At 51.0% G+C, this 21,012-nt stretch overlaps 1 protein-coding gene across 4 annotated transcripts in view; it reads right to left on the reverse strand.

The window, feature by feature from the left end:
* Positions 1-21,012, reverse strand: part of TTLL8 (tubulin tyrosine ligase like 8) — an 82,390-nt gene that overhangs the window by 32,299 nt on the left and 29,079 nt on the right. For all 4 annotated transcript variants that reach the window (XM_045462950.1, XM_045462952.1, XM_045462953.1 and 1 more), the window contains exons 9-12: positions 15,486-15,634; positions 13,264-13,507; positions 10,574-11,009; positions 9,495-9,975 (exon numbers count right to left, since the gene is read on the reverse strand). In XM_045462950.1, the coding sequence (XP_045318906.1) occupies positions 9,495-9,975; positions 10,574-11,009; positions 13,264-13,507; positions 15,486-15,634 (1,310 nt within the window). The remainder of the gene's footprint in view (positions 1-9,494; positions 9,976-10,573; positions 11,010-13,263; positions 13,508-15,485; positions 15,635-21,012) is intronic.

Consider the following 21,012-nt stretch of genomic DNA (forward strand, 5'->3'; position numbering starts at 1 on the left):
GCCGGCGGGCGGTGGGGACGTGTCCTGCCCCGGGAAGGGACACCTGTGCAAGGTGGCGGCAAAGCGTGAGGCTCGGCTGCGGTGACTCAGGAGGCAGAAGATCCCCTTGATCCGCTTGTGGCACCGGCAGGAGTGCTTGGGGGCAGCAAGCTGGGTTTCGGTCGCCATCTCTGGAGGGGGCAGCAGACGCCGTGACAGGGACAGAGGAAAGTCTGTCGCCTCTTTGCTCTTGTATTTATTTATTTTTTTACAACCCTTTACAAAGGTAAAGACCACTCCTGGCCCACAGGCCACATGGAAACAGGCTGCGGTTTGCCGACCCCTGACCCAGCATGCAGTGGTGTGCCTTTTGTCGCCTTGGCAACCAGCAACAGGCGACTGTTGGGGTGTTCGGTGGCACCCCAGGCCGCCTGCCACCCGTGTGGTACTGTGCAGTCAGTGCTGGGCCCGCGCCCTGCTTCCTCGCCCCCTCCGGGGGACGCGGCCATCTCCTCGCTGCTGGGCACGGAGGTTGCCCCAGGCCGCCGGGTCTCTGTACCCTCCACTGGCAGCTGGGCCCCAGGAGGGCTTAGTTCTGGCTCTGCCACCCGGATTCTCCTGTGGGGACGGCAGGGCCCTTGAGCACCAAAACAGGGTCCATCCCCAGTAGCCCTGGCCCTTCAGATGAATGTTCCAGAAGGGAGTAAGGGATGGTGGAAGAAAAGGAGAACTGATTTTGTGGCCATGGGTGGGGGACAGGAGCATGCACCTGCGGGGAGCTTAGAACCTGGAGGTGCAGGATGGGGCCGTCGGGTGCTGTCCGTCCTGCAGACCCGGCATGCGGCCCAGAGGCACCGTCTAGCAGCGGCTGTGACTGGGTGTGACCCGACACTGGGTCTCCCACCTCCATCCGTGGGCTGTGAAACCAGCTGGCTTATGGCAGGCACGGCCACCAAGGTGCAGCGTCTCAGCCACACGGCCCATGTGGCACAGCCGAAGCAAGTTTAACAGCAAAGCCCAACTGGAGAGACCTGTGCTCTCCAGGCCGTGCGTGAAGGGTGGGAGCCGAGCGGACAGAAGCTTCTCCGGGGGCGTGGGGGGCTGCTTTTCAGCCCGTCTATTGCACCCCATGTTGGCAATGACATCAAAGATCAGAGGTCGGTCTCAACTCCGTCGTGAGTAACAGGTCTGCCACGGACTGTGCCCTGACTGTCCGAAATAAGACCCGCCAGTGCCCCCTGGGACCCACCGCACGCGAGTCCTGGGTGTGGAGGACACGGCTGACGCCAGCGCCGCAGGCTGGCCTCTTCCCGCCACCTGGAGCCTGACGAAGGCAGCCTTGAACAAACACGTACCAGACAAGTTGAACGGATTTGGTGTCAGTCTCTGTCGGCCAGACTAATCTGAGCGGCCAGTAGAGTGGACACTCGTGTCAAAACTCGCCAGAGGCCGAGGACCGATGGGGGGATTGTTGGGAGGGACGGTCCTCCACGGGTCTTTTGAGCACCCTACACGCTTTGTTGGGTGTGCCAAGAATGCAAGGCCCTGACTGCCCTTTACCCGGGCCATCTCTCAGGGTCCTGTTTGCAGTGAGCAGTCCTGAGGGATGAGATGCCCTCTCCCTCCAGACCGAGAGCAGGCTTGCTTACTGCTTGCTAGTAAAGCAGCAGGGGTGCCTGGGTGGCTCAGCGGGCTCAGGTCATGATCTCACGCTCGGTGGGATCTAACCCCATGTGGGGCTCTGCGCTGCCAGCACAGAGCCTGCTTGGGATTCTCTCTCTCCCTCTCTTTGCCCCTCCCCGACTCACTTGCACACGTGCATTCTGTCTCAAAATAAACAAACATTAAAAAAACCAAAGTGGCGGATTCCCCGAATCAGTGACACAACAAACACACTGTGTGCAGCACACACCTGGGCCATATCACATCATCTTCGTGGGACTGTCATAGACGTGCTGCTACCCGTGCTGTGCAGCGAATAATAATGTCCTTTGTCTCTGGTCTAGGAATCTCATGTCTTCTGCCAGCATCCATGAAACAGCCACGGGCCAAGTGAATCCCAGACCAGATCTGTCTTTGTGGCTCATGGCTATCCGGGAGGAAGGAGAGAGGATGTAGAATCCAGAAGATGTAGGATCGTCACGTCTGGGACTTGGAGCCTGACACCGTGACTGGGACACTTTTGGAGCAGGAGGCGGTGAGCGTCTCTTTTCTGTAGAAGGTAAGTGAATACTGGTGACCAAGACATTGGATTGTTGTACATTTGGTTATTTTTCAGAACATATTCACTCCTCTCCTCCTCCTCCTTCTTGTCGTAAGTGTCCTTCCTCGCCTACTGACTTGAGTCTGGCCGGTGCCACGTGTGCAGCTGTGATAGAAGCTTCCAGGTGCCTGCATGGTTTGGCTTGCTCTCTCACGCTGATACCACCTGCCGCGTGAAGAAGACGCCCTGGGGAGCCACGGATCCCAGGAGGAGGAGACACGTGGAGCAAGTCGGAACCAACCTGCAGGCTGGAGCCCAGATCAGCGTTCCCCAGCTGAACCCAGCATTGCTGCAGCTGACCCGAAGACACGTGAAAAATAAATGCTTGCTGGATAAATGCCAGTGGGGTAGGGGAGAAAGGTGCCTTTGCTATGTAGCGTGATTCCTGCAGGAACCTCATTAAAAAACCAGGGGCGCCTGGGGGGCTCCGTCGGTTAAGCGTCCGACTTCGGCTCAGGTCATGATCTCACGGTTTGTGAGATCACATCGGGCTCTGTGCTGACAGCTCGGAGCCTGGAGTTGCTTCGGATTCTGTGTCTCCCTCTCTCTCTGCCCCTCCCCTGCTTGCACTCTGTCTCTGTCTCTCGAAAGTAAATAAACATTAAAAAAAAAAGATTCTCTCTCCCTCTGCCCCTCTTCCCTGCTCGTGCTCTCTTTCTCTCAAAAAATAAAAATAAAATAAAAGTACAAAAGTAATTTCTACACCCAACGTGGGACTCAAAACCCTGAGATGGAGAGTCACATGGGCTACAGACTGAGCCACCCAGGTGCCTTGAAGATCTTTTTAATAGATAAACCCACCGGGGCGCCTGGGTGGCGCAGTCGGTTAAGCGTCCGACTTCGGCCAGGTCACGATCTCACGGTCCGGGAGTTCGAGCCCCGCGTCAGGCTCTGGGCTGATGGCTCAGAGCCTGGAGCCGGTTTCCGATTCTGTGTCTCCCTCTCTCTCTCTGCCCCTCCCCCGTTCATCCTCTGTCTCTCTCTGTCCCAAAAATAAATAAACGTTGAAAAAAAAAAATTAAAAAAAAAAAAAAGGAAAAAAAAAATAGATAAACCCACCAAGGGACTTGAATCTGGACTATCTAGAGAACTCCTGCAAGCCAATAGGAGTGGAATAACCAAAAACATTGTCCAAATGCAAAAATGGCACTTCACCAGAGTATGTCCAAATGGAACATAAATAGGAAAAGGTGCCGAACTTCATTAGTCATCAGGGAAGGCAAACCGAAGCTACGATGTGAAGCCACCGCTCGTCTACAGAATGGCCCAAATCGAAAGACAACAGCTAGTGTTGGTAGGAGCACGGAGCCACTGGAATGCCCTCACGTCGTTGTGGATGTAAACTGGCACATTCGCTCTGGGAAATTCCTTAGGAGCGCCTGCCAAAGCTGAATCCAAGACTCCGCGTTCCATTGCTACGGAACGGAGTAGATGTGTGTTCACCAGGCTAAAGAGCAGTCATAGCAGCGCTATTTGTAATCGTCTGAATCAGAAATGACGTAAATGCCAAGAAATAGTAGTGTGAATAAATTTTGGTTGAGAATGAATTTTAACTACATGTGAGAAAAAAAAAAAATCCAGCCGTACGTCAAATCCAACATCAAACAAAGTTAAAAAACCAATCGATGTTATCACTACTTTAACGGTACAAAGGAGAAAAAGCTGATGGTAACTTCATAGATGCAAAAACCGGTTTTGAGAAAATTCATTACATACAATACAAATTTGAAAGAAATTAGAATAATTATAAAGAATTAGAGTAATAATTGGTAAGAATTGGAAACTTCTTTAACATGCTAGAGTGTCGATACATTTACATTTATAGCCATGACTTACAAAGACCTAGGAAAAACGTCATTATCAATGAGGAAATGTTAGAAACCTTCACTTTAAAATCAGGAATTCAAAAATAATACCCAATACTGTACAGGAAGTTCTAGCCAGGACAATATGACAAGACAAAGAAATTATAGACAAGGGTGGAATGGAAGGTATGAAGCTATTTGCACGTGATATAGAATTACTTATGTAGAAAACTCAGAATATGCATACGCATTGTTAGAAACCGTGAGAGAGTTTAGAAATGTGGCAGTATAGAAAATTAAAATATGAAAGGCATTTACATCCTACACACCAGCAGCAAGCGATGAGAAAATTACACCACATGCAGCAGCAAGACTATCAGTGTACTAAGAATAACCCTGACGAAAGATGGACACAATCTCTATTGGGTAAGTTGTGAAACGTAAAGAAGACATAAGTAAATGGAGAAACATATGACGCTCATTGGTAGGAAGATAAGATTTCATTAGTTTGTCAATTTCCCCCCTTGATCTAGGGATTCAATGCAAATCCAATCAAAATCTCAATAGGATTTGTGGTGGAACTTGATAAAAACAATTATGATATTTATATAGAAGGGAATGAATCCAAGAAGGACCAGAACCCTTAGGAAGATGGGCAGAGAGGCAAATTGTCCCTCAGATGTGAAGACAGTACAGCCTTGGGGGGGGGCGGGGTGCAGATTCATCTGTGGAATAGAACAGACACTCCAGAGACAGACCCATGCATGTACAGAGTGAGATGTCAGTTCACAGTGGGAAAGAAAGGCATTTTTCAACAAATAAATGAAACAAAGTTGTTATTCCTATGGAGAAAGATAAAATTTTTCAAATACATTTTTTTAATTAAAATTTTTTAAATGTTTATTTATTTTTGAGAGAGAGAGAGAGAGAGTGTGGGAGGGGTAGAAAGAGAGGGAGACACAGAATCTGAAGCAGGCTCCAGGCCCGATGCAGGGCTCAAACTCATGAGCTGTGAGATCATGACCTGAGCCGAAATCAGACGCTCAACCGACTGAGCCACCCAGGTGCCCCAAAGATAAAATTTGATTGTTACCACACCATAGTCAAACATCAACTCCAGATAGGTTAGGACTTATATGTCAAAGACGAAATTTGAAACTCTTAATAATAAATGTAGATAAATAATCTTTTAAACCTCACGGTAAGGAAAATTATCTTTTTTCTTTAAAAAAGTTTATTTATTTCTTTTGAGAGAGAGAGAGAGAGAGAGAATGAGAGTAGGGGAGGAGCAGAGAGAGAGGGAGAGAGAGAATCCCAACCAGCCATCCAGGTTCCCTAAGGAAAAGTTTCTTCTTTCTTTTTTTTTTTTTTTAACATTTATTTATTTTTAAGACAGAGAGAGCATGAACAGGGGAGGGTCAGAGAAAGAGGGAGACACAGAATCTGAAACAGGCTCCAGGCTCTGAGCCGTCAGCACAGAGGCTGACACAGGGCTCGAACTCACGGACCGCGAGATCATGCCCTGAGCCGAAGTCGGACGCTTAACCGACTGAGCCACCCAGGCGCCCCTGAGTTTCTCGAGACAAAAGTAACACTGACTTTTAAAAATATATATCGATAGCTTTGGCCACATTAAAATTCACAGTTTTCATCAAAAGACACCTTTAAAACACTGAAAATGCAGTTACAAACTGGGAGAAACTGTTCATAATAGATACTACGAGCGTAACAACCCTACAGAAAAACAGGCAAAAGAGATGAACAGATATTTCCCAGAAGAGGAATTTACATAATTAACACACACACACTGAGATATTTAACACAGTCAGTGAAATGTAAATCAAGATCACAACAAGACTGCTTTCTTAGGTCTATTTGGTTGGTGAAAATGAGCTGGCAATCCCGTTCTGAAGCATCTACTCACAAGAAACACTCGTGCACAAGAGACACATGCAAGAATGTTCCAAGAGTCATCGATCACAACAGCGAAGCCTGGAAACGAGCTGAATACACAACACAGGAACACGGAAGAATAATTGTGAGATAGTCGCACAAAGAAATGAGCTACAGTAAAGATGCAGCAGCACAGATGAAATTTAGCAATTTGATATTTGGTGAACGTGTAAGCGCGATGCCCTTCTTAAAGAAGTAAAAACAGCTTAAAATGAAAAATCTCTGAAGAATACCTATAGATGCAACAAAAGGAGAATGGTCCCCTCAGGGGTGATTCAGGAAGACAGGGGTGCCAGAGACGGGTGGGTGCAGATACTGTTTGGTTCTAAATATGTTTTTAAGACAATCTGAATAAGAATGGGCCATGTAAGGACAAACAATGAAACTATGCCATGAACCAAGGATTATGACCAACCAGAGCATATGCACCTGAGATGCAATGAGTGAAGGAAGTTGTACACAGTGCAATAAAGTAAGAAAAAGATACAAAAGGTATAATGATGGCAAGGAAAAAGAAAACTCTTCAGATGACATAACTGTGTATGTGAGAAATAATAATAATCTTCAGATTATTCAGAAGAAATAAAATTATTCAGAGAAATAATCTTCAGATATATTAACAGAATTGATAGAAATGTTAGCCAGATGGCTGGATTAAAAAGAAATCAGTTCATAAAAATCAATTCCATTTCTATCAACCAGCCACAAATTTTAATACTACTTACCCTAGAATCAAAAATAAAAACACATATAAGACTAAATCTAACTTTAAAAAAGTGCGAACGGGGCGCCTGGGTGGCGCAGTCGGTTAAGCGTCCGACTTCAGCCAGGTCACGATCTCGCGGTCCGTGAGTTCGAGCCCCGCGTCAGGCTCTGGGCTGATGGCTCGGAGCCTGGAGCCTGTTTCCGATTCTGTGTCTCCCTCTCTCTCTGCCCTTCCCCCGTTCATGCTCTGTCTCTCTCTGTCCCAAAAATAAATAAATGTTGAAAAAAAGTGCGAACAGGGGCGCCTGGGTGGCTCAGTCAGTTGAGCGTCCGACTTCGGCTCAGGTCACGATCTCGTGGTCTGTGAGTTCGAGCCCCACATCAGGCTCTGTGCTGACAGCTCGGATCTGGAGCCTGCCTCGGATTCTGTGTCTCCCTCTCTCTCTGCCCCTCTCCCACTCACATCTGTCTCTCAGAAATAAATAAAATGTAAAAATCCTTTAAACATGTTTGTGAAACTTTTTTGGGGGCGTCTTGACAAGCTGGCTCTGTAACTGGTATGGAAGTAAAGGGGTCAAGAGTCCAGAAGAGCGGAGTCATTTCTGAGGAAGAAAAACAAGATCGTGGGACTTGCCTGACCAGCCCAGCGACGCCCTAGTGGGCTGCAGTAACGAGGACATTGCGACACTGGCCCAGGGCAGACGGACAGACCGACGGAGCTCACCAGAAAGTCCAGGGACACCATCCGTGACAGCAGCCAGCTGCAGGTAGGTGGGGAGGGCCTTTCCGCAGTGGGGAGCCCCGTCAAACTGCGATCAAACCCATCTCACACCACACGCCAAATCAACTCCAGGAGCATTAAAGACCGAAATGCACGGGCAAGCGGCACTTACAGAAGAAGCCGCCACCGGAGCCTGTCTTCATGAGCTCAGGGTAAGGGTACCAGCCACAAAAATCACCAACCGTAGAGGAAAAGGTTGACCAGCTTGGGTTTATCAAAATCAAGGTGGTTCTGCATGTCATAAGGAAGCAAAAAGACAAATCACAAAGTGGGGACAGTATTTGCAACAGTCAACGGGAAAGGAGAATCCAGAATAGACGTCACTCCTACAAGTCGAGAAGAAAGAGACCCTTCCGGAAGAAGAGTCTACGGACAATTGGACGGAAGGCTCAGGTGGGTACTTCTCAGGAGGGGAAACACACGCCTGAAAATGGGCCATCTGACTGGTAAGCAGCAAAATGCAAATGAGCGCCATCGCGCTGTCTCCAGAGGCGAACACGAAGACGCATGCTGACACCAAGTGTCGGCAGCAGCAGGAGGCACGGCCCCGGTGTGAATGCAGTCAGAGTGCAGCCCCTTTGGCCGTGCTCATAAGGCCCAGTGTAGCGGGTTCAAGACCCCCTCCCCATGAAGTCACGTCCATTTGGAACCTGTGAATCCGACATTATTTAGAAACCGCCTTTGCAGATGTCATCAGGTTAAGATGTCACCCTGGAGGGAGGGGGTGGGCCCCAATCCAACAGCAGTGTCCTTACAAGAGCGAACTTTGGACACAGAGACACAGAGAAAGAACACCACGTCAGGACGGGGCGCAGCCTGGAGTGGCCCAAGGACAAGCCAAGGAGCACCAAGCATTACGAGCAGCCAGCAGGAGCTGGACGAGACAAGGAGGGATTCTTCCCTACAGCCTTGACAGCACGGCCCTGCGAACACCTTGACTCCAGACTTCAGGCTCCAGGACGTTCACAGAACACCTTTCTGTCATTAAGCCAGCCGTCGGCAGTGCTGTGTTACCGGAGCTAAGTTGAGGCTGTGTGCACCCCTCAACGCTACGCTTCTAGAAAGATGCCTGTGGAAGGGTGCGCGCCGTGTTTTTTCGTAACAGCAAACAACCCGGAAAGAGGCGAGATGCTGAGCGGGAGGGCCGAGCGGCCTCAGTGGCAGACTGGACACGAGGTGAGGAGAGTGGGCGGGACTGGGGGTGTCCTCCCGGCCGAGGCCGGCCAGCGCTGAGGACCACCCGTGCCTTCGCCCCACAGACACTTACCGGGCACTGCCCGTGGGCCCCCGCACAGCCCCAGCTGCCGGGGTGAGCGGTGAAGACAGCAGAAGGTCACTGCCATTAGGGACCTGCACTCCAGGGGAGAGAGAGAGACAGCCAGCAGACGGACGGACGGCAAGGACGCTTTGGTGCCAGGGAGGGAGGGGTGGGGTGAAAGGGGGGGGGAAAGGGAGGGAGGTGTGGGGAGAGAGACAGACAGAGACCCAGGCAGGTGGAGGGAACAGCAGGTGTGTTTCAGGAGGAGCTGAACCAGGCAGGGGTGTGGCAGCCGCCGGGCTCCTGCCTTTTCCTCACGCATACCTTCCGGCCCCTCTGGGGAAGGGCACCGAGGTACAGACCCGGCAGGGCCACCCCCAGAGACTCGGGGCTGCCCCACACCTGTCTTGTGCCCTGAGCCCGGGCCCAGGACAGGCTGGCAGGCCACGCAGGGTCGGCTCCGTCGGGAACCTCGGAAAACTGAATGCAGGAGCCCAGTGGCCCGCTGGCGCCCGTCCCGACCCGACGAGCACCACACCGCACGCAGAGCGACACAGAGGCCACCCACCCGCTCCTGTGAGGGGCCCCGGGAACTGCTGCTGCGGGGACCCCGCGACCCCAACAGCCCGGCCAGTCCCAGGCCCGGGCCGGTGCCCCCACGGCACACGCTCCCCGCCCCCGCCTCGCCCTGGAGGCCACGGAGCAGGCCACCCCGAGCAGCCCGCGGTGTCAGCGCCCCCGCAGCGCTACCTGGTGGCCTGAGCGGCTGAAACAGGGCGCCCTCCGGTGTCTTCACGCTCGGGAGCACGGCCCGCCGTGCCCGCGCGCTTACCGTGTCGGCCCCCGAGCGTCTGTCGGACTCGGCTTTGGGAAGGCGGATTTTCGGGGCCTGACCGTCTGCGAGCTGAAAGTCACGAGTGGGGACCGCTGACTTCCTGGCGGACTGCGCCTCGCAGCGTCTCTCGGCCGGCCTCTTGAGGGGCGCGGGCAGGGTGCAAGCGGGCGCCTGTGCGTCGTCCGGCCTCAAGTCCCCGCGCACAGCCGTCGGGGAGCGGCCCGGAGCCAGGCCTGGCACGGCCGAGGGGGACCGCACCTTCAGCGGCTGACGGTCCAGGAGCGCGGATGGACAGTTAGCGCCGGAAATGGGCGGCATCTGCTTCCTGGCTCTGCGCACACCAACGCCTTCCACACACAGGTCGGACCCGTGGAAGGGCGGAGGCTCCACCGCAGGCTGGGAGGAGGAGGGCCGCGTTGGGGGTGCGGCTGGCCCTGCCCAGAGACCCGTGCTCCCCTGTCCCGCACCTGCTGGCCGGCCCGCTGGCTGGAGAAGCACCGGCCGCGCTTCTCTGTGGCTGGGCTGCCCACCAGCCCCCCTCCCCCTGCCCGCCCCCTGCTCCGAGGAGGCTCGGACACGGGGGTCCTCCCCAGGCAGCCAGAGGGCCCGGCAAAGTGAACACCCAGCCCCGCGGCCTGGCCGGCAGGAAGACTCCCAGCAGGGAGTGGGCGTCGGAAAGACCCCTGAAGGACGACTCGGTTTTCACCAGGGGGGAGGAGGGGGGACACTGCAGGCCTGGAAAGGAACAGCCTAGTATTCGGAGTCTGGACACCATGGACCTCCCACGAGTCCAGGCAGGGGGCCTCCCTGTGGTGGCCACAGAGCGGGGGGGATGGCTGCGGAGGAGCGGAGCAAAGGTGGCTGGAGCCGGGGGAGTCTCCCCTGGGGGTGGGGGGCGTCCGGAGTCACTGCCCGGTTTGCCTGAAGTGGCTGCAGCCACGGAGGGACAGGCAGGAGCAGGTGCGACCCCACCCCCCGTCCCGCCCCCACTCACCTGTCTCCACAGCAACTCAAAGTTGCCGACGTCGCAGTTGCGGTCGACCTTGCGACCCACCACCACCTTGATGGTGTCCTCCTGCACCTGGGCGCACAGCTGTGCCGTGACGGGCGTGGACGCGTGCATGGTGGGGCTGGAGTTGATCTCGATCAGCCAGGGCTGGAAGTCGCGGCCCAGGATGAAGTCGGCCCCGTACAGCTCGAAGCTGTTCTTGCGTGGCTCCACGTGGTCCTGCGCCACCCTCATGGCGTTGGCGACGGCCCGCTTCATGGCCGGGTAGATGACGCCGGCCCACGCGGCCCCGCGGCCCCTCTTCTGCAGGTACTCCCGGAACCTGGTGCTGGTCCACATGTTGTGGTAGGGCAGCAGGGGGCTGCGTTCCTCGTCGTTCTTCAGGTGCTTCTGGATGGAGTTGTTGCACAGGTGGATGGCGCTGCGAGCCAAGGCCACGGTCAGGCCGTGGCCCCGGGGACTCTGGACCTGCGACCCAGACCCTGCCACCCAGGCCCCCAAAACCCTTATGCCCCACCGACCCTGACGCCCGCGCAGACACCTCCCCCCACGGACCCCCACGCCACCGCCAACCCCCCCTCCGGGACTCAGCTCTCGTGGCCCCGCCCCCTGGCTCAGGGCGGCTGCAGGAGGGGCTCAGAGAGCTCCCAGAGCCTCAGTTTCCCCATCTGCACCTGGCAATGGACATGGGGCCCTTGAAAAGCTGGTCGGGTGAGACAAAGTGAGAAAGCATCTCTGTAAAAGTTTAATTAATTGATCCTCTTGCCTTGTTGCAAACAGGTTTTGAAACAGATACCCTGGCCTAGACGAACCATCTGGATCTGGATGGTGAAGCCTGTCCTGTGACCCCGGATAGGTCGTACTTCCGTGGGACAGACAGAAGAAACAAGATATAGGCACACGGAAGGGTCTAGCAACCCGAAGACAGTGGAGTTTGGGTGGTGGACCGACCCACAGTGCCAACGTTGATTTTTTTTTTTTAATTTTTTTTTTTCAACGTTTATTTATTTTTGGGACAGAGAGAGACAGAGCATGAATGGGGGAGGGGCAGAGAGAGAGGGAGACACAGAATCGGAAACAGGCTCCAGGCTCTGAGCCAACAGCCCAGAGCCGGACGCGGGGCTCGAACTCAGGACCGCGAGATCGTGACCTGGCTGAAGTCGGACGCCCAACCGACTGCGCCACCCAGGCGCCCCGCCAACGTTGATTTTTGCCGCCACGTCCCAGGCGGGGCGATGCCCTGTCAGAACGACTTCGGGGAATCTCCTTCTGCCTGGGGCGAGGGCTATGGTCCCAGATGGAGAAATGGGGCTCAGAGAGGGCAAGAGTTCTGCCAGGCACTCCCTCAGGGCTTGGTGGGGCCAGGTGGCCTCGGGCGGGAGGGCTGGAAGGGCCTCCGTGGGCCTCTCGATGCCCAGGAGGCTCTTGTGCACAGTGAGCTCAACTCGCCTGTGCAGGAGCCCCCGGCCCGGCAGAGACGAATTCGCTTCGTGAGCGGCCAGCCGGAACCTCCACTCCCCACAGCCCCTAGCCTGGGGGCCCCGTTTAGTAGCTGAACAGCGGTCAGTCCTCCCAATTCTCAACGGCTCCCCTGTAAAGCCCCCGGTCAGGACGCCTAGGCACCCAGCCCCACACGCCCGACGGGGTCACAAAGCAGAACAGGGAACCCTTGGTTTGGACAGAGTCCATGGAAATTCTCCGCCTTGAGGATAGCGTGTTCCTGAGGCTTTGCCAAGAGGCCCTCACCATCCCTGACACACACACATCCTGCCCACTTGGAGATCCCGGCGAGTGTGGGGTCACCGACCCCTGGCACCCCATTCCTGGATGTCGGAGCCTCTGCCCAGCACCTCCATGAGACACCCTCCCCAGCACCCTGCCCCCCGGGGGCCTTGACATCTGGGGTGCTGCTCACACTGTTCTGGCCTTTTCTGGCTCACGTGCTCCCACTCGCCTGGCACGGCCGGGGGCCTCAGAGGACCCCTCAGGCACTGTCACATCCCACAGGCTGCCCCGTCAGGGGCTGCACCCCTACCTCCCCCGCAGCTCCAGCAAGCCCCCCTACCCATCTGCAGGACCCCCCACCCCCCACCCCAGGGCTTCTGGGACTCACAAAGAGGAGGCACGGCAGGGACTACTGAAGGCGCTTGAGGGGCTGGCACAAGCACATGTGCCCTGGGAACCTCCAAAAGTGCCCTGGCCTGCGTGTCGGGCGGATCCAGACAGAGTCGGCCAGCGAGGCGGGCGGGTATGCACACCCAGATGGCCAGCTGGGGGTGTGCGTGGGAACACGGCCGGCCACCCAGCCCTCCTAGCAGAGGGTGCAGCCGCCGCCACGAGGGTGGCTCTGGACCCGCTGTGGAGACGCCATGCCCAGGCCGGCTGGCACCTCGTGGGCACATGGCAATGGTGCTTTTAGGATTTTCTGGAGAAGACACCCACATCACGGGGGTGCAGAGCACTGGCTCTGAAGGACAGTCGGCCTGGGCCTGCCCCTTGGGGATGGAGATCACTTAACCTACCCGAGCCTCGGTTTCCTCAGTGGTGCCTCAGGCGGTGACGGGTGCCGGCAAACGTGGCCTGGCGCCCCGCCCATCTCCCCGCGGCTGTTGGCGGGAGCGCACCGCGCACCCCTTGCGCCCAACGCGCCCCCTTGGGCTGACGCTCCGACTGACCTGTCCAGGTTGTCCAGGGAGAAGCGCTGTGTTGAAAACCGCAGGTAGCTTTCCTTGTAGAACCAGATGGTCAGGGGGTTCCAGTCGGTGACCAGGAACCACTGCCTGATGTCAAACTTGGTGTCGTAGATGAGCAGCGGCGTCTCGATGTACTTCTGCACCACCCACTTGTTGTCCTTGGCGGACGGATGGTCTGCGGTCACCAGCTGCAAGATGTCTTCCACTCGGTTCATGCACACTATGTCTGCAAGAGGTCCGCGCTCAGCCCAGGGGCACGGCACACGTGGTCGCGGTTCAGCCCCGAGACCCAAGACGGCTTTGATCCAGGACCAGGAGACAGCACAGCTGGGCAGCCAGGCAGGCTCTGTCCTCACGCGGAGGCCACAACCAGAGCATCCCCCGCGCTCTCCCAGCAGGGGGCCAGCCCAACAGAGGACACAAGACTCAAGGGAGGACACAAGAGTGGGGAGGGGCAGAGATGGGGACAGAGGCACTTTTATTTTTATTTTTTTTTATCACAGTGACAGAGATAATCTGTCACCATTTGTTATCTTTTTATTTGAAAGAGAGAGAAAGCAAGTGAGTGGGGGAAATGGAGAAAGAGACAGAGACAAAGAGAGAGAGAGACAGAGAGAGAGAGAGAATCCCAAGCAGGCTCCACGCTCTACAGTGGAAGGAAGGTCGGGCCTGATGGACTGGAGGGAGCAGACAGGTGCTAGTGGCAAGAGGATCAGGCTCAGGATAGAGCCCGAGGAGGAGCCCCTGGGCCAGCCTGGAGGGGAGGGGCCAGCCTGGAGGGGAGGGGCCCCTGGGCCAGCCTGGAGGGGAGGGGCCAGCCCGGAGGGGAGGAGCCCCTGGCCAGCCTGGAGTGTGGGGGGGGGGGGCCCAGCCTGGAGGGGAGGGGCCAGCCTGGAGGGGAGGAGCCCCTGGGCCAGCCTGGAGTGGGGGGGGGGGGGGCCCAGCCTGGAGGGGAGGGGCCAGCCTGGAGGGGAGGGGCCAGCCTGGAGGGGAGGAGCCCCTGGGCCAGACTGGAGGGGAGGGGCCATCCCGGAGAGGAGGGCCCAGCCTGGAGGGGAGGAGGCCCTCCGGGAGAGTGGGCGCAGGCCCAGAGGTGCAGGACCAAATGCAGTAGCATCACAACTTAATGAAGCTTTTTAAGTCTCATAAAAATTAACCACTTATGAATTTGAAACAGCAAAACGCTTCGAATAACTCAAGGGGAAAATGAAATATCCAAACAAAAAAGGGAAGTCTACTTAGACACTCAGGAGAGTGAGAACACCCTACAACACTAACAAGATGGGGGTTGCAGCGAGCACCATCTTTGGAGAAAATTTCATAGACTTAAGGCTTTTATTGTACAAGAAAGACTGGAAATAAATGGGCGTAGCATTAAAGTCAGAGCCAAGGGGGTAAAAAATCCCTCACAGGAAATTGGAAAACTGCAACCTAAGGTTGGTTCTCTGCAAGCACAATTAATATTTAAAAACCTTGAAAATCTGTTTTTAAAAAAGAACACACAGTATTCACCATTAGGAATAAAGAGAACACAGTCATAGCTACAACACAAAATGAGGTGTAAAACCTGAGCCCATCGCACAAAAACCACAGACAAAAGTTACAGGCGTTAAGGACGTGTCTCCAACAGAGACGGGTGCTCACAGGTGAGCTTTAAAAAATAACCAAGTGACAGGAGTTCCACTGTTGTTTGACATGGAAGTCCTCAATCTGTCCTGGCAGCTGGCACATTGGGAGAGGTGATATAAAAAAAGAAACTCCAGCCCAGTTTAGCTTGGGAACATCCTAGTTAATGCGCAAAACTTGGAACCCAGGCGTGAAGACCAGTGTCATGGAGCCGTCTGCCCTGCTTCGAGCCTGCAGCGACACACCTGCGCACCTGCGCACCTGCACCTGAGCACCTGTGCACCTGCACACCTGCACCTGAGCGCTTGCCCTGCACACCTGCACCATGCACCTGCGCACTTGTGCACCTGCACCTGAACACTTGCCCTGAGCACCTGCACCCGTGAAGCTGCATCTGAGCAGCTGCACACCTGCACCATGCATCTGTGCACCTGCGCACTTGTACCTGAGCACCTGTGCACCTGCACACCTGCACCACGCACCTGCACCCCTGAGCGCCTGCACCCGCACACCTGCACCTGGCGCACCGTGTTCTGGGGGCGGCAGTTGGCCGCTCGCGGCCCCCAGCCTCCACTCACCTCGGCCGCGGGACTTGGCTGCGGGCTTGATGATCCAGATGTTCCGAAGCCCGTCGATCTCCGTCTGAGGGTTCACAGACGTGATTTTGTTCAGCAGGGCCTGGCACTGCGAAAAGTGATTTCTCGAATTGGAGATGAAAGCATCACCGCTACAAGGCAAGATCCAGAGAGTCCGTGAGATTCGTGAGACCTCTGTCGCGTATGCATGTAGTCAGCATATTCCTCCACTTTGTGACATGTCTGTCCATTCTCTTTGTAGTGTTTCTTGATAAACAGCATTTTGCATGTCAACAAAATGCAATTTATCAACTTTCTCTATTTTGATTAGTGCTCTTGGTGAACTATTTAAGAAACCTTTGCTTCCTCGTGGTCATGAAAATATACTCCAATGTTTTTTTTTAACTTTCGCATATCACATGATGCATCTCAAATCAATCTTTGTGTATTTATGAGACAGGACTCAAGATACACTTTTTTTGTGTGTAAGGATGCTCATTGCTCCAGTGCCATTTAGTGGAAGGACTGACTCTTCCTTGTGGATCTGCAGGTGGCACCTTGATCTTAAGTGACCATGTGCATCAGGATCTGCTTCCAGACTCTGTTCAGTTACACTGGTCTGTTAGTGCAGGCAGCCCAATGCCACCCTGTCGTGATTACTGGAGATTTATAGTAAGTCTTGAAATCTGGGTAGAAGTCCTCTAATTTTGTTTTTTAGATCAAGGTTTTCTGGCTTTTCTTAAATCATTTATATTTCCAAATAAATTTCGGAATCAGTTTGTCAATTCCTTCTACCTCAGCCTTCAAGGAAAATCCCTGCATAGATTTTGACTGGGATTACACTGAATCTACAGATTGGAAAATCTATAGTTTGGGAAGAAAACAATCTCTATACCACTGAGTTTTCTAATTCGCAAACACGGTTTTATACACACACACACACACACACTTTTTAGGACATTAATTTCTCTGCTTAATTTTATAATGTGTTTAGGGTCTTCAATATATTTTATTATATTTTTTCTGGATATTTGCTGTTATTGTAGGTTGTATTTTAAAATCCCATTTCATGGTTGTTGTTTATGCATAGAAACGCAATGGAATTCTGTATATTGACTTGGCAAAACTCACATAATTATGAACTTTCTGCGTGAGTTTTAAATTTTTCTATGCACATAATCAGGTCGTCAGTATTTGCTTCTTTCTGATCTTAAGCCTCTTATTTCTTTTTTCTGTACTAAACAGAAACATTAAACTAAACAGACCAGCCAACACTGAGGAGTCGTGATAGTGGACATCTCATTCTGATTTCCAGGGACACTTTCAATTAAGTGTGCTAACAATTTCATTAAGAAAGATATTAACTTCAGGATTTTTGTAGATAAACTTGTCAAATTAAGGAAGTTTCTTTCTTTTTCCAGTTTGTTAAAAAAACAAGATATTTCACAGGTATTGAATTTCATCAATGTTTTGCATTTATTGGAATTATTATATGGTTTTCTTCTTCTGTAAATGTAATAAAATCTACCAATTGACTTTTTCCAAAGTTTTTTCATTATGGAAAAATACATATAAAATTTACCATCTTGACCATTTTAAGGGTACAGTTCAATAGTATTATGAACATGTATGTTGTTGTGCGATCATCACCCCCATGCGTCTCCAGGAGTCTTGTGTCTTCCCAAACTGAAACTGTGTCCCCATGAAACACTCACTCCCGGTCTCCCTCCCCGAGACCGCAGTAACCACCATCTACCTTCTGTCTCTAGGATTCTGGCTTCTCTAAGTACTTCAAACAAGTGAAATCACACAATATTTGTATTTTTTGACTGGCTTATTTCACTTATAATGTCCTCAAGATTCATTCATATTGTAGCAGAAATCAGAACTTCGTAAAACCAATTTTGAGTTCCTGGAACTTAAGTTGGATATAAAGAAATAAAACTGCTTTTATTCACAGATGACATATCCTTCCCATATGTAGGAAATCCTAAGGAACACACACACACACACAGTACCAACTACTAGAAATAATAAATGGGTTCAGCAAAGTCATAGTTACAAGACCAATATTAAAAAATCGATTGTATTTTTATATTCTGCCAATAAAAAATTCTAGAACAAAATTAAGAGAACAGTTCCATTCATAAGAGTATCAAAAAGAATAAAATACAGAGGCATGCATTTAAGAAAAGAAATGCACAATTTGAAAACCACAAAACATTGCTGACATCCATGTTAAAAAACCTAAACAAGAGGAGAAACAAATTTGTGGAAATTAACAGATTCCTTTTTTTTGATGTTTATTTTTGTGAGAGTGAGAGAGAGTGCACAGGCATGCATGAGCAGGGAAGGGGCAGAGAGAGAGGTGCACAGAGGACCTCTGACAGCAGACAGCCCGACGTGGGGCTTGATCTCACAAATCATGAGACCATGACTTGAGCCAAAGTCGGACACTTAAGCAACTGAGCACCCAGGAGCTCCTTAACACATTCTTAAATAACCAATGGGTAGAAATCACAAGGAAATTAGGAAATACTTAGAGGGGCACGTGGGTGGCTTAGTTGGTTAAGCATCTGACTCTTTGATTTCAGCTCAGGTCATGATCTCAAGATTCACGGGATGAAGCCCTGCATCGGGCTCTACACTGATAGTGTGGAGCCTGCTTGGGACTCTCTCTCTCTCCCTCTCTGTCTCTCTGCCCCTCCACAGCTAGTGTTCTCTCTCTCTCCCTCTCTCTCAAAATTAATAAACATTTTTTTAAAAGAGAGAAACTAGACAAAGAAACTAGACCCAAAGCTAGCATAATGAAGTAATCGATAAAGATTAGAGCAGAATTAATGAAAAAAGAGAAAATTAGACTAAAAGTTGACTCTTTGAAAAGATCAACAAAATGGACAAACTTTTAGCTCGATGGACTTAGAAAAGAAAGAATACACAAATTGCTAAAATAAAAAAGTGATATTGGGGACATTACTACTGATTTTATAGGAATAAAAAAGATTATAAGGGAGTACTATGAAGAGTTGTACACCAACGAATGGAATAATCTAGATGAAATGGGCAAATCCCCAAGAAATACAAAACCTACCAAGATTCAATCATGAAGAAACAGAAAACATGAATAGATTTATAACTACTAAGGGGACTGAATCAGTAATCAAAAATCTCCCAACAAAGAAAAGCCCAGGACCTGATGGCTTTGCTGGTGAATTCTATCAAACATTTAGAGAAGCCCCATACCATCCCTTCTCAAATTTTCCCTAAAAACTGAAGAGGAGGGAACACTCTAAATCATTCCATGAGGGAGGCCACCAGCACTGCCTTGATACCAAAGCCAGACAAAGACACTATAAGAAAAGTACACACCAATACCCCTTATGAGTACTGATGCAAAAACACTTTAACAAAATGCTAGCAAACCAAACTCGGCAGCATATTAAAAGATTATACACCACGACCAAGTGGGATTTATTCCTGGAACGCAAGGATGGTTCGACATGTGAAAACTGATTGAGTTAATATATCAACCTAACAGGAGAAGGGGAGGGGCACCTGAGTGGCTTAATTGGTTGAGCACCTGACTCTTGAATTCGGCTCAGGTCATGATCCCAGGGTTGTGGGACTGAGCCCCACACTGGGCTCTGTGCTGAGTGTAGAGCCTGCTTGAGATTCTCTTGCTCTCTCTCCTCCTCTACCCCACCCTGCTTGTACACTCTCTCTCTAAAAATAAAATAAAATAAAATAATTAAAAAACAGGCAAAGGGAAAAAACCTACATGAGCATGTTGATGCAGAAAAAGTATTTGACAAAATTTCACAGCCTTTCCTAATAAAAGCACTCAACAGACTAGGAACAGAAGGAAACTACCTCAATGTAATAAAGGCTGTGTATGAAAACGTCAGCAATCATTATCCTCAGTGGTGACAGACTGGAAGCTTTCCTCTAAGACTGAGAATAGGACAAGAATGCCTACTTTCAACATTCAACACACTGATGGAAGTGTTAGCAAGAGCAGTCAGGCAAGGAAAAGAAATAAATGGCATTCAAACGGGACAAGGAGACGTAAAATGACCTGTTTGTAGATGATATGATTGTATATGTAGAAAATCCTAAAAAGTCCACCACAAAAAAACCCTGTTACAGCCAATAAATGAAATGCAAAGTAATAAGATACGTCAACAGCAACAACACAATCAGTTGTGTATCTATACACTAGCAAGGAACAATCTGGAAAGGAAAAAAGGAAACTACGTAAACAATTCCACTTATAACCACATCAAGAAGAACAACACACAGTGTGTAGGAACCAACCAAGGAAGTGAAAGGCACAACGAAAACAAAAAATTGCTGGAAGACTTGAAAGAAGACAGAAATAAATGGAAACACATCCATGTTTATGGATTAAAAGATTTCATTCTGTGTAAGGTGTTAACAGTTTCCAAAATGATCTACAAATTCCATACAATATCAAAATACCAATGGTATTTTTCACAGAAATAAAAAAAAAAACCCATCCTAAAATTCAAACAGAATCTCAAGGGACCCAAATAGCCAAAAATAATCTTGAAACAGAAGAGCAAAGGTGGGTGACAACACACTTTTTGATATCGAAACTTACTACAAAGCTACAGGAATCAAGACAGTGCGTTACTGGCATAAAGACAGACATAAGACCAATGAAATAGAACAGAGAGCCCAGTGACAGGGGAGCCAAGACTATTCAACGGGGAAGGGACAGACTCTTTAACGATGGTGCTGGGAAAACTGGATATCCATGTGCAAAAGAATGAGTTTGGGCCCTTACCTAAAACCATATGAAAAAATTAATTCAAAATGGATCAAAGACCTAAATGTAAGATCAAAAAAACTATAAACGTCTTAGAAAAAAACACAGGGCGGGGCGCCTGGGTGGCGCAGTCGGTTAAGCGTCCGACTTCAGCCAGGTCACGATCTCGCGGTCCGTGAGTTCGAGCCCCGCGTCGGGCTCTGGGCTGACGGCTCGGAGCCTGGAGCCTGTTTCCGATTCTGTGTCTCCCTCTCTCTCTGCCCCTCCCCCATTCATGCTCTGTCTCTCTCTGTCCCAAAAATAAAATAAAAAACGTTGAAAAAAAAAAAAAGAAAGAAAAAAACACAGGGCAATATCTTCAAGACATTGAATTTCACAGTGATTTCTCTGACATCATTTGACAGCAATTTCTATGACAGCAAAGCACAGGCGACGAGGAGAGAAAAAAACAGACAAATTGGACCTCATGAAAATTTTTAAATGTGTGCATTAAAGATACGATCAACAGGGGCGCCTGGGTGGCTCAGTCGGTTGAGCGTCCGACTTTGGCTCAGGTCACGATCTCGCAGTCCGTGAGTTCGAGCCCCGCGTCAGGCTCTGGGCTGATGGCTCGGAGCCTGGAGCCTGCTTCCGATTCTGTGTCTCCCTCTCTCTCTGCCCCTCCCCCGTTCATGCTCTGTCTCTCTCTGTCTCAAAAATAAAAATAAATAAACGTTAAAAAAATTTTAAAAAAAAGATATG

Source organism: Leopardus geoffroyi, chromosome B4 (genome assembly GCF_018350155.1).
Source record: "Leopardus geoffroyi isolate Oge1 chromosome B4, O.geoffroyi_Oge1_pat1.0, whole genome shotgun sequence".
NCBI classification, from domain to species: Eukaryota; Metazoa; Chordata; class Mammalia; order Carnivora; family Felidae; genus Leopardus; species Leopardus geoffroyi.